At 38.5% G+C, this 13,515-nt stretch overlaps 1 protein-coding gene and 1 long non-coding RNA gene across 3 annotated transcripts in view; both read right to left on the reverse strand.

Moving 5' to 3' along the window:
* LOC135363822 (uncharacterized) overlaps positions 1–5,861 on the reverse strand; it is a 35,364-nt gene extending 29,503 nt beyond the window's left edge. For both annotated transcript variants that reach the window (XR_010409952.1, XR_010409956.1), the window contains exon 1: positions 5,520–5,861. This is a non-coding gene — a long non-coding RNA (uncharacterized LOC135363822). The remainder of the gene's footprint in view (positions 1–5,519) is intronic.
* A 163-nt stretch (positions 5,862–6,024) lies between these two features.
* Positions 6,025–13,515, reverse strand: part of TIPARP (TCDD inducible poly(ADP-ribose) polymerase) — a 35,887-nt gene continuing 28,396 nt past the window's right edge. Inside the window, exon 6 of the mRNA XM_045903490.3 lies at positions 6,025–12,939. Within this exon, the coding sequence (XP_045759446.1) occupies positions 12,492–12,939 (448 nt within the window). The 3' untranslated portion in view covers positions 6,025–12,491. The remainder of the gene's footprint in view (positions 12,940–13,515) is intronic.

Raw genomic sequence — 13,515 nt, forward strand, 5'->3', positions numbered from 1 at the left:
CTGCCGCTCTCCTCCCACTCATGTTCTCTCTCTCTCTCAAGTAAAATAAAATCTTTAAAAATAAAAAAACCTGGTGCCTCACCTTACATATCCTCATGTAACTCATCTCCTGGTGATGGGGACATGTCCCATTCTACTGAGTCACAGTGATTTCCTCCTTCCCTCACTTGGGGTGGGGCTGCAATGCCCAGCGACACTTTGGGGACATATCCTGCCTTATATGTTTATGTGTCTATCTTAGCTAATTTTAAATTAATCTTATGCCTTAAGAATGGGACCCAAAATCCTGTGGCTCTTCTGCGCATCTGCACCCGCTCACTCACCGAACATTATTACTGAGTGCTCACAACACCTGGTTTCTAAAGAAGGTACTAAAGATACAAAGATACACTCAAAGAGCTCCCAGCTTCGTCTACCCCAAAGTGTAGTGTGGTAAAGGTGTGACAGACGTGGTCTGGATGGCCATTAGAAAGTCTCTCCAAAGGCCACAGGCCCTGTTTGTTTCTTCTTCCCTTAGTTCGTCTCTGTACTTCTAGACCTTCATCCTCGAAGGCAACCATGCCATCATATTGATGCCTCCCCCCTCTGAGAGGGGGCTAGCGTTAGAGACAGTAAAGGTCCCACACACCCTCTCCTTCATTTCACCTCCCGTGCTTATCCCAGTGACCTACTTTTGTGGGTAGATGTGCAGAAGCTTGAAGTCATCTCAAAAGTGGGGTATGAACAATGATCAATGAAGATGAGGGACAAAAATATTGAAACAACTATTTACATCCATTTTTGTCTAAAAAATTTTAAAGAAAAATCTTAAGGGTCTCCAACTTTTCACTTTTCTGACACTGGCACCCTAAGAGGCCTGTCCGTTGGATGGGCACCTGTCACGTGCAGTCACCTGAGTGCCCTCAGGAAAGAGCGAGGGGTTCCCTGAGCAGAGGGAGGCAGCTGCACTCTTGTCCCTTTCAGAGTACTGCAACCTATCCCAGATTTGTGCTTGGTAGAGTGGGTTTAAAGATGATAACATCCTAAGTCTAGGGTTGGCAAACTATGGCCACAGCCAAATCCAGTCTGATGCCTCTTTTTGTAAATAAAATGTTACTTATACAGTCACACTCATTGGTTTACATATTGTCTATGGCTGCTTTCAGACAACGAGAGCAGAGTTGAATAGTTGCAACAGAGACTGCATGGCCTGAAAAACCTAAAATATTTGCAAGCAAGCCCTTTACAGAAAATATTTGCCAAAACCTGTCTCAAATAGTTCAATTTTTGTTAAAATTTGTAAGATGGGTTGTGGCCACAAAAATCTTTATATCACACCTAGATTCACTGGTTATCTCGTGACAAAGTTCTTCAATGAAAGGTGAAATTAAAGATCAGTTATACATTTTTATTTTATGAAACCTCTAATGTTTCAAAGTTGCTGACCTTGTTTTCTGATGACAAGTAGCTGATTCTAGTGACCTAGAATATTTTGGAAAAAAAACACACACACACAAACCAAAAACCTCCACACATTTCAACTATATTTTCAAGTGAAAATTTCACTTTTAAAAGAGAGAGAAATATTTATGCATTTCACAAGAAACCTGTGAGAGAGCATTTTGAAAAAGAATATTTTGATATGTTTCCATTTTATGTTATTCTGCTTCTTTGAAAAAGGGTAAAGGTATCACATAAAAATGTTCACCTATGCATTCTCAGAAACAGAAGTAGAATTTTCTTGTTTAAACACCATCTAAATGAAGTTTCAATGGAATTTGAAGCTGTATGGTAAAAATATAAAAATATAGTATATATAATATATACAATATAAATTAAAACGTGGTATTTTTATATTAGTTTGCAAGACTAACTGATTGACATCTGGAAATAGGAATATTTACTAGCTGAAGTATAGTCAGTGATGGACTTCTATTGGCTATAAGTACCTTTGTGATATACTTTTCTCAGCTATTATTAGTAGTACTTTTTTAGTGAGAACAAAAACATTTGTGTATATTTAATAAATATAAAAACATTACATTTCTTGTTTTTAAATTTTTTTATCTTTTGTTTTACATTTTTACTTCATCTTTTTCTTGTTTTATTTCTATTTTCATGTCTATCTTGTAATATATATATAATCTATTAGTGGAAAAGAAGATATATATAATTTATGAATAAATAAATACATGTACAATAGGGTATGCTCCCCCAAGTTTTTAATGATAGGAATGTATCATCACAATGTTTGGAGACCACTGATTCTGACTGCAAATTTGGAATTTAGCATACAGATTTAAATAAAGCTCCACCACTCACTGGCTACATTCTCTTGATCAAACTAATTTGTTATAGGCTTTATTTTCTCAACTGTAAATTGAGATAAGGCCCAGCAGGCACTTAAATACAGAGCCTAACATACAGCAAATGTTCAATAATTATCAAGTGTTCAATAAACATGAGTAAATATTACTGTACCTAAATATCTCCAAGTTCTCCAGCCTTCTTTAATATCCCAAAAAATTACTCAGTTCCTCCCATTGCACTTATTTATGGGAAGGCCAGTATATGCCCCTGAATTTCTACAGAGGGGACTTACAATTTTTTGGTAGTGACAACCAGTAGTGGTTGCTCAATATCCCTCTCCAGGCTCAGGTGTCTATCACCTGGAGGCTTCTGTCCTATTCCTTCTTTACATGACTCCAAGAGCAGCTTCTTCTGAGCATTCCTTAAGACTCAAGGCTCTTGGAAGACTTTACTCATGACTTGGGGAGAACACAAGGTAAATATAGTTCAGAACAGGAAACAACTCCAAATGTAGGTATCACACTACACCCTTCCTAAGTTTATGGACCGCTGCCCACTGCTGGGAATGTTCTACTTATTCTGTCCAGCCTAAGGCCTGGCCTACCTCTCTGTTGTTGGCCCTATTTTTTTCTTTTTGAGAACTTTCTGCCTTCTTAACTCTTCCTTCAGGGTCCAGCCCCAGTTCCTCAGGCTCTCTGTTAGGCCAAGGCCTTAAGCATGGCTGCACTCTGGGCATTAAAGTCCTCCAGGAGTACCGGTCACACTGATGAGTGGATGCTCCCTGGAGTTGTAGAGTAAGGCAGCCCTGATGCTCTCCGTCAGCAGTGGAGGTGGATTAAAAAAAACCACTTCATTTTCAAAATCAAGAAGCCCACTGAAATAGGAAACCATTCACCGCAGGTCTCTGTCTTTTGCTAAACAATCAATAGAATCTTGTGAGTTTGCTGCTTTTCTTTCCTAACTCCAAAGTAATCAGACTGAATTCTGAGGCAGGGATCAAGGTCAAAACTTGTGTACTTCCCTTCTAAGAGTTTTTACAGTGGAGTAAGGCCATAAAAATGTATTACCCCCACTTTCTTTTTTAGCTCAGGTCCTAGAGGTCTTGATTTCTCTCCCTTTCCACCACCACCAGGACAAAGAGCAACAACACTATCACCACCACCACCACCATCATGACCTACATGAGCACCTTGACCACGAACATCACGATCACCATTACCACCATAACCATCACCACGTTCCTCCTGTATCAGCCCTGTGTCGCCATTGCTACCATCACCAGCATCACAATCACCATCAACATGAAGGACCACCATCATCAGCCCAGTCATCACGATCACCACCGCTGTAGCCATCACTAGTTCCTCGTTGGCTTTCCTGAGGCCCTATGGTAATTCTGTGAAAAGTTGCCACAGCTTTCTAGAGTTCCTTTTTTTGGAAAGCCTATAGGCATGTCTGCCAGCTCTCTTTTCCCACTTTTTTTGCTTATCAAATATGCCCCTGTTTCTGGGAAGGATAGAACAAAACTCATGTCCCAGTCCTGATTTCTTGCTCCCATACAGTCCAACTACAGGCTCTGATGTTGGCCTCTTCAGACTTGGGGCTGATCCTGAGTCTTGTCAAACATATGGTTGCAGTTCAGTAATACTGTTTCTATCCTTACCATCCTATTGTCTCCCTGTGTCTCCAGAAAAACTCCCTGCTCTATTTCCTGGCCCTGGGAGGGGGCCGGGGGAGGGGTTCCACGATCCTGACAACACTAACTTGAAAAAGAGGGATGGGAATTATAAGTGACCCCCTTGCCTTTAGGGGCTTCTTTATGCCCTTGGTCATCCTATGACAGAAAACCCCAAAGTCAGAAAAGTTTTCCATCCACTTGGCATCCCAATAAGAGGCTGACTATCTGCTACTCTTGGAACCAGTTGGTCTCTTGTCTACTCTGCCCTCTGATGGGAGGCTTCTATTAAACCAGAACAGCAAGGAGAAGATTGCCTTTCAACTGGTGGGTGTATCAGTGCAATGGTGGAACCCTTTGCATAATGGCCTCATGATCTACCACTGCCCTCAGAGAAAATAGAAGCATTGCAGCTTGCCTTCACAAATAATATCAGTACAAAGGCATAGCCTTCCTAAAGGCTTTCAGTTTTCTTTTTGAGTTGAATATGGCCTCATATAGGACAGGGAGGGAAAGGAAATCAGATTTTAGAAAGTAATAATAGACTTTCCCTGTAATTAGGAGCACAATTACAGTAGAGGCTAGAAGCAAATATTTGATACAGTACCTGGACATCCTAAGTAACAAATCAAATGAACTAACTTTGGTTCAATTATTTAGATGGAATGAAAATGGTATATAGTGTAAGTGGCCGCAGGCTAGAAGGAAGGTTCTACTGGACAACTAGGCCATTCACTTACACAGAGTCTATGGCTGCTTTTGTGCTATAGGGGCAGAGTTGAGTAGCTATGAGATTTTGTATGACCCACCAAGTCTATAATACTTACTGTCAACCTCTTTATACAAAAAGTTCATCAACCCTTGCTTTAAGTAATGAATAATTTTATTTTCCAGGAGCTGGCAGGAACTGGTTTTTCTTTGTGTCATAGAAGTAAAGCCTGATACCCCAGTTAGGGCATCAGAAGTAGGGTGGAGTGGAGGCAAGGTTCCTACATAGCCTGCTGGATCTGAGGACATTTAGTTCTGATAATAGACAAAGTAGCCTTCCAACCTTCAGTCTAGTTTACCATATTAGAGATTGGAGACAAGACCCCAACTAATAATAGTTTATTTGCTTTGCTTCCTTTGGACAAATACCTCCTCAAAGATTTTGTGAGAAGTTGAAGTGACTGATCCAAAGCAGAACCGGGCACACCCAGAATTGGGTTTTCCTGGGTTTCTATCAGAATACTGCCTGGTAAGGCCTTAATTCCACCAGATGTTTGCCTGCATTAATGGAGAAAGTTAGTTGAGTGTGCTTGCTGCTAATGATTTAAATTTCTCCTCTCTGAGTAGGCTTATCTCAACATCAATCACAAGCTCACGCCTGTAATATCCCAGCAAAACTGAAGGATGAGTCCTTTTCTGATGCTGCCCATTGCCAATCCCACTTCCCCTCCCAAATTCTGAGTGAGAACCCGACTTTCATAGCAGTCCCATAAAGCTAGAGGGTTGGCTTTGACGCTGAAAGGTAAGGTGGAGAGTTAATTTATTGTTTTCATTATATTCTGCTTACCTGTATTTTATCTTTGTAGTTTACACTTTTAAAATTTTTTACTAGGGTTGTAATGAACACTGGGTATTATATAAGACTCATGAATCACAGACTGGTACCCCTGAAACAAATAATACATTATATATTAACTAATTGAATTATAAATAAATAAATAAAATGTAGAGAATTAAGAAAATTAAGAGAGAGGGGCAGGTGCCTGGCCACGTCAGTAGAGCATACGACACTTGATCTCATGTTGTGAGTTCAAGCCCCACATTGGAAGCAGAGTTTACTTTAAAAAAAAGAAGAAAGAAAATTGAGAGTAATGTGAGATAACCTTGGAAAAAAGGCCACACATGAAAAAAGAAAAAATAAAAAGAAGAAAAAAAAATTAAAAAGTAAAATATACATCAGATTTTGAAGACTAATTTTGAAAAAAAGAATGTAAATTATCTTAATTTTTTATATTTATTACATATATGTCAAATAAAATATATATTAAAATAAAATTTTTTTTACTAAGAAGTAGGAGTTTATGAGTCTAAAACCGAAGAAAATGTATGCTTTAACTTTGTAGGGTTTATCCCTACTCCCAAATATAGATCTTCAATTTGGCCTCATTTGAGTCCTTGACTCAAGTAAAAAGAAGTCAGTATTATTATCGTGGTATGTATTCTACATGAATTCTCCTTTAATCCTTATATAGACCATGAGGTTATTTATTATAAGGAAATGGAATCTTAAGAGATGCTAACCTGCTCAAGTTACCCCACATGGAGATAATGATGCTAGGATTCCAACCTAAGTAACATAATGGTTTTTGTTCCTGCCCCCCATGCTGCATAGGCCTTCTTGTCAGTCCATTAGGAAGACCAAAGTTTCACATTAAAAATAGCTCCATTTAGAATCTGGAAGTTTCAAAGACCAGACGTAGTAAATCCAGCTTTATGTCAGTTTGTAAGCTTTCTGGAACAATGGTTTTCCTTCCATAACCATTTGGTCTTTAAGGAAATGGATACCTAGGGTCTTTGTGAAATAGATTGGAAAACTTCCTAAGGAGTGCCCTTTAATGCAATCCCTCAACTTAACCTTGAAAATCAGTATGTGTGACAGATAATTACTGTTTTTTCTCCCCAACAGCCACCTTCCTTCTTCCTAACAAAATCCCAATCTTGTTCAGGTCTGGGTGACAGCTTGCTTAATGGATCACTCACTTGCCCTACGGTGTGAATGTTGGTTAGTTCTAATTATTCATAGTGATTCTGTCTTACTTGCTAGGGATTGGTTTAGGCATGGACACATGATAAAACCTGGGACAATAATACAAAAATGGCAGACCACTGGGGTGCTTTTGTAAGGTTTTTCCAACTTTTGACATTGAAAAAAAAAAAAGGCCCTAGATGAAGCTCATCCCTTCCTATTTTTGGATGTTGCAAATGAAATATAGTGTTTGAGGCTAGAACAATAACAGTGAGGGGAGAACCAAGGGAATTACACAGAATCCTTGGAAATATTGCACTTTTGAATTAATCAGTGTTGAAATAACCTGTTCTGGATTTGTTATGATAAAGAATTCATTATATTCATTATGATTTAAAACATCATTATGCATTTTTACCAAAACAATCTGATTACCCTGATCCTTTCCACAAGACTCTTCGGAAGAAAGTACAACAGAGAAAAGAAAAGCTAGGTGGATGTCCCTTTCTTCAAAGCCAAAGCTCAATGTGGTCTTTTTGTAAGAAGTTCCTGAATACAAGAAAACAAGACACTTAGGAGTGGAGTTATTCTTAATAAGATTTGAGACTTCAACGAAATCTTTACAAAGACAAGGGTTTCTGATATTCCTTAACAAAAAGAGGCTGAAAAAAACCCCTGTACTTTGCTAAGGCAAAGGAAGCTACTCTAGATCATGGAGCACAGTCCCCTTTCAAGGAGGAATTCCCAGGGTTCTAGAAGCTAGTCAACAAATGTTTTCTAAATAGCTGTGTACTCTTTCCTATATAAGAACAAAAGATCACCCAAAGGGGGCTTGAGTCTGTAAAACCCACTCTTAGACAATTCTCAGGTCATGATCCCAGGGTCCTGAGATCGAGCTCTGTGGCAGGCTCCCTGCTCAGTGGGGAGCCTGCCTCTCCCTCTCCCTCTGCCTGCTGCTCTCCCTGCTTGTGCTCGCTCTCTCAAATAAAATCTTGAAAAGAAAGAAAGAAGTTACATTTATGAGTGGTTGGAACTAAAGCTGTAGTTACTGGGTTCATTTAGCTTAGATCCTTAAGACCAATGCTAATTAGATTTATGGTTGCTACTCCTAAGTGGGACATTTCATTGCACTCAGCTTAGAAATTATGACTTAAATTCTCGATGAAGGTACTATGAAATACAGACCTTTAAGTAGGGTCTTCATTAGAAAAGGGTGGGTTAATGCCCCAAATCCATCACTGCTGCTCAAAAACCGATTTAGAAACTGATGAGCACTGAAGAGTCCCTTATTATCACGAGAAGCATCTGTTTAGTGTATGTTTGCCACTCACATATATTAGATGCAGTCTTTACTGTACTGTGAAACACTATGAAGGGCAGCTGATGCATCTAAACAGAAGGCCTGCCAAACGATAATTTGGCACCTAAAACTTGCCAGGTATTAGAAGGGTTAGAGGCTCTTGAACACTAGTTTGAGCCCCTTAGTGGTCTGACTTAAGGCTCTTTAAAGATTGGATACAATTGGGGCGCCTGGGTGGCTCAGTCGTTAAGCGTCTGCCTTCGGCTCAGGTCATGATCCCTGGGGGTCCTGGGATCGAGCCCCGCATCGGGCTCCCTGCTCAGTGGGGAGTCTGCTTCTCCCTCTCTCTCTGCCTGCCTCTCTGCCTACTTGTGCTTTCTCTCTGTCAAATAAATAAATAAAATCTTTAAAAAAAAAAAAGATTGGATACAATTAAGGAGATATATACAGTTATAAAAATTGAATATAGAAATAGTTTAGCCCAGTGGCTTCTAGCCTGTTGGCTATAAACTCTAGCAGCATATGGGAGTTATTGTAAGTATCCCATTAATCCATTTGAGCACCAAATGCTGTCTGTAGACTATATCCTACATATCAAACACAGATATGGCTGTGATAAGTAACACAAATTTTCATTAAAAGACCACTGAATTCATAGAAGCTTTTGATCATTTTTCCTTTTATTAATCATCATGTGCTTAAGAGCAATTAAGTCCATGAAATTCTGAAATTCTTAAGAGTGGTTGGACACTTCTGCTCTAGCTTGGAAAGTTTAGCAAAGTGTCCATGGAACACTTCTAACACACAAACACTTCCATTCATGTAAGATTTAAGCTTTAAAAGAGCTCCATCTGACAGGCTTCCAGAAGATAGGCTCAGTGAATTAAACAATAACATATCAAATAAGACCAACTAATAATGCTGATGAAACCTTTCAATAGCAAATTTTTCTATCATGATAGCTTATGAGAAAAGTTAGCAAAAGGTAAAAAGTACTGTTCATTTCTTTAACTTGCCTTCAGTAAGAGTCCCTAAATCAATAAACTGGATAGGTCAGATTTTAAAACCCAACCCTGTCTTCTCTAAAGAAAATATATCTGGGGCACCTGGGTGGCTCAGTCAGTTAAGCATCTGCCTTTAGCTCAGGTCATGATCCCAGGATCCTGGGATTGAGCCCCACGTGGAGTCCTACTTTGGGATCCCTGCTCAGTGGGGAGTCTGCTTCTCCCTCTCCCTCTGCTCCTCCCCCTGTCCACTCTCCCTCTAATAAAAGCTTTTTTTTTTTTAAAAAGCCAAATACATTTTCTTTTTTTTTAAAGATTTTATTTGAGAGAGAGCACAAGCTGGGACGGGAGTGGGGAGGGGCAGAAGGAAAGGGAGAAGCAGACTCCCCCTCCGCGAGCAGGGAGCCTGACGCAGGGCACAGTCCCAGGACCCCAGGATCATGACCTGAGCCAAAGGCAGACGCTTAACTGACTGAGCCACCCAGGGACCTCTGTATCTGGCTTTTAATTTGTAGATAAACACTATCAGTTTGTACAGGACTTTACAAAACATTTTTGCATTATAGGATCTCAAAGTTGGATCATTCTTATTTGTAGTCTCTCAAAAAACAAAAACACCAAAACTCCACAAAACAAAAAAAAACCTATTTTCAAATATGAGAAAACTAACCATATGAAAGGTTAAGAGATTTTTCCAAAATTATAGTATAATGGAAGAGCTTAAGTTATTTAAACACACACACACACACACAAATAGCAACAACATAAGCAATATGGATTAGATTTTAGAAGTGTTATACAGAATTTTCTAAATACATTTTGATTATTTGATCCCAAGTAAGGAAAACTAGGAACATTTTGTGGTCGTATTACCGTCCTTAAATGAAGAAAATCCCCTTTCTGATTTAAATTGACTGTATAGCACTGTTTGGATGTTGAATACATTCTTTTTCAGTCATTTTCAGACCTAGTATAATAAAAATTCCTCTTTAATGATCAGTATTTCAGGCCCTCATGATTCTCTTTAATATCTAAATAATCATTTACGAAAATAAACAGGTTTGTTGCAAAAAGCACAGAGCTGGGTTTTAGAATTTATAATTACAAAGGTCCAATATTTATAAACTTTGCACATATTAAAAAAGGCTTCCTGTCTATAGGACTGTATGACACTGGAATATCTCGAGTTTGCAGCCTCTCCCCGGCAATCTTAACCATAGTTTAAATTAAGAGTAAGTTCCAGCTTTCTGAAATGGTGTAAATTATAGTTGTGTCAGTAGGGAGAAAGATTTACTGAATGCTTTTCAGTATGTTTTAAAGCCATGGAACCATTACAAAATTAGACTGACTCCACAGCTCTTGCTTAGTTAAAACAACATGCAATACTATACAGGAATTTAAAAATTATTGCACTGGGGGGAAAGTACTGTCAGAGATGCTCACATTTACCAATCATATTACTTTAAGTTGGCTGAAAGCTAAGGTGCTTGACAGCTGACAAGATTTCTACAATTCCTTTTCATATTTCCTTCAGCACCTGTTGATGGGGACAACCTGTTCATATTTTTCACTATAGCTGTTTGCTGATATACAACTTGTCCCTTTTCCTCAAATATTTACCTGCTAAATAAAATATTCAGTCTTGTTTTGTGACTTACAGTTGACTGATAACTAAAAGAGTTTCTGCTGATTCCTGAAGCACAAAAGTTTAAGCAGCAGGCTCTGACTGGGTCTGTTCATTGTCACTCAATCACACATTCATTCAACCAATCAACCAGCATTTACAGATAGATCATCCACTATGTGCTGAATTCAGTTATCTTAAATGGAACTAAAACAACAAAAGCTTTAAAGAATTACCGGAACTTTTATTTTTGCTTAGTTTTATTAAAAAAATAAATATGTCATAAAGCTTTATTTTCCTTTAAGGAGAAAAAAAGGAACAAGTTTCATAAAATCAAATAAGCAATGGTAGGGTGTCTTAACTTGAAAAAGATTGGGAATCACTGGTTTACAAGTTATAATTGAATGAAAGAACAACTGTAACAGCCACAGTTGGCTGTTTCATGCCAATGGCAGCAAACAACAAGATCAACTAGGGCAAAATAAATAACTGTGTGGAAGCCCTGATAAGTGCTTAAACAGACTGAGTCACTGAGACATCAGGATAGATATATCTTGCTTTAAACAACACAGGAGTTCCTGAAAAGTTCTGTGTAAATGAAATAGCCACAAACATACTAGGAGAGTTCAGTATCCGAAAGAATTCCACAGTGAAAATTCTTTTGTGAACAACCACTTCCACTTTTGTAAATTCAGGTATTCGCTTTGCTTAAAGCAAAGTATACCTAGCTGCTACCTCTCTGAACTGAGGCATTAGCATATACACCGGACATTGCTCCAGCTGGGCCAGTGGCACAATTTCCAAGTTTGTGTTTCTGTTAAGTAGTGTAAAATAGAGAGTCAGCCAGAGAACCCAGCTGCATCTGGCAAAGCAGGCATAGGGGTGGGATAACCACCTTTAACAATATTTCCAAGCCAACAAATACTTTTGAGAGTCTACTTTGTGCAAAGCACGGTAATAAATCTTATCAATTCAGTTATAGATGTACTTCCTTTCTCTAAAACCTTCAGTCAAGGCCTAGGTCTGGAACTCTAAAATAAAGTAATACTACTAACCCTCAAGACTGGCTTTAACTGAATTAGCTGCCCAACTCCTTCAGATTGGGGTAGACGATAATGGAAGAGACTGAGTTTTCTAAGGCTGAAGTTTAACAACACAAGAATCAGTTTCATATAACCAGTTAGTGAAAAATTTTGCTGGTGACAAAAATTTTTCAAATGGTTCTTTTTTTCTTTCTTTTTTTTTTACTTCCTCTGAATCCTCAGGCAAATTCTGCAGAACACTTAAAGTCACTGATGCTCTCTGATTGGGTGATACATTTCAGTTTGGGTGATACATTTCAGTTCTGCCAATAGAAATAAAAATTTCTTTCCACCCACCAGAATTTCATGAACTTATCCTACACCATAAGTGATACTTTGGACAGGGAATAAGTATGGTAGTACTAGCTCCAGTCAGTTTTATCATTATAAATAAATAGAACCCTCACTTTGCTCACAGCCTCCATTTCATTTGGCCAAACTTCACCAGGCTTAGGTCACATTTAGTTAGTTAGGCTGTTCAGTTTCTTTTTAAAAATGCTTCCAATACCATTGCTGCCTACATGTACAAGTGTGAATAAAAAGAGTATGCAACCTGTAGTCTTTTCCACACTGACAACAGTTAGTAAATAATTAAAGAATAAGTGGTCATTTTAAAACTTGTGTTTTTCTTTTAAAAAATTTCACTTTCTAGCACTTAAAAAATGGGTCTTAAAAGTGCCCTATTAATGTCCAATGCTGTTCCTCCTCTGTCCCACCCATCCAAAACCTGCTACAAATGCTGGATTGAGTTCATATCAAATAATTCAGCAGTACCAAGATTTTTCAAATGGAAACAGTGTTACTGACTTCTTCATATTGGATAACAAAATAAGGGTAACTCTGATCATCATTAAAAATGACAAAAATCTGAGGCTCAAAGAAATTATCCACACAAGAGTCATACAGGTCGCTGGTGACACTGCCCGGATTGACAGGAGGGGGCCTTCTCATGCCATGACTGCCCATCGTGTATCTTCCAGTTAGCACTTTGGCCAGAAACATGAAATGGACTCCTTTGGAGGACTTCTTAGAAAAGTTATGAGAGTAGCTTGCCTTCTTTGCAAAATAACTGCCTTGTCCAAACATTGTAGCATGCTTTCCACAGACTCGAGGGTCAAAGTTGTGCTTGCAGATTCCATCTACCACATCCTGGGATGTTCCATGAAATAAATGTCTCTCATTGATTATCCTGTCACGGCCAAACATTTTCCTGTTCATATATTCCTTTTTCCTAATGCAAAGAGCGGACAGGGAATTCAGAAGAAGGAAGGTACAGATCAATTTAATAGGCAAGATGTAGTCACAGACTTCTCTTTACGGTTTCAATGAAGAGGAAATGTTAAAGTAGCTTTCAAGGGCAAAATGCCATCAAAGATCATATTAAAAGTTTAAACTTATCTTTTCCACTGCAGACAAGAAAAGCCCTTCCCCCCCCCCAACACCTGTTCACTTGCTCTCTCTTCCATTTCAAATCTAGTTCACAAACTTACTTTCTCAGGATAACTTCTTTGTCTAATTCCACCTACCTGAGTGTCTCTTAATTCTGAGATTACTCAAACCTGCATGTATTCTTTTTGTACTGCATTTGTTTTTTTGTTGACTTGAGAGGCAGCATAGGAAAGTGATTAAGAGCAAAGCCTCTGGTGCTAGACTGCCAGGGTTCAAACTCCAGCATGTATCTTAGCTGTATGACCGGTGGCAAGTTACTGAACTTACATGGTATGTTTAAGAGTATATGTGAGTTAACATATGAAAAAATACAAATACTAGGCTTTGTCAAAGTCTTTACTATTATGTTCTGCATTTG

The sequence above is a fragment of the Mirounga angustirostris genome, unplaced genomic scaffold, assembly GCF_029215605.1.
Source record: "Mirounga angustirostris isolate CCGP_5_RB_7025 unplaced genomic scaffold, mMirAng1.0.hap1 SCAF_1, whole genome shotgun sequence".
NCBI classification, from domain to species: Eukaryota; Metazoa; Chordata; class Mammalia; order Carnivora; family Phocidae; genus Mirounga; species Mirounga angustirostris.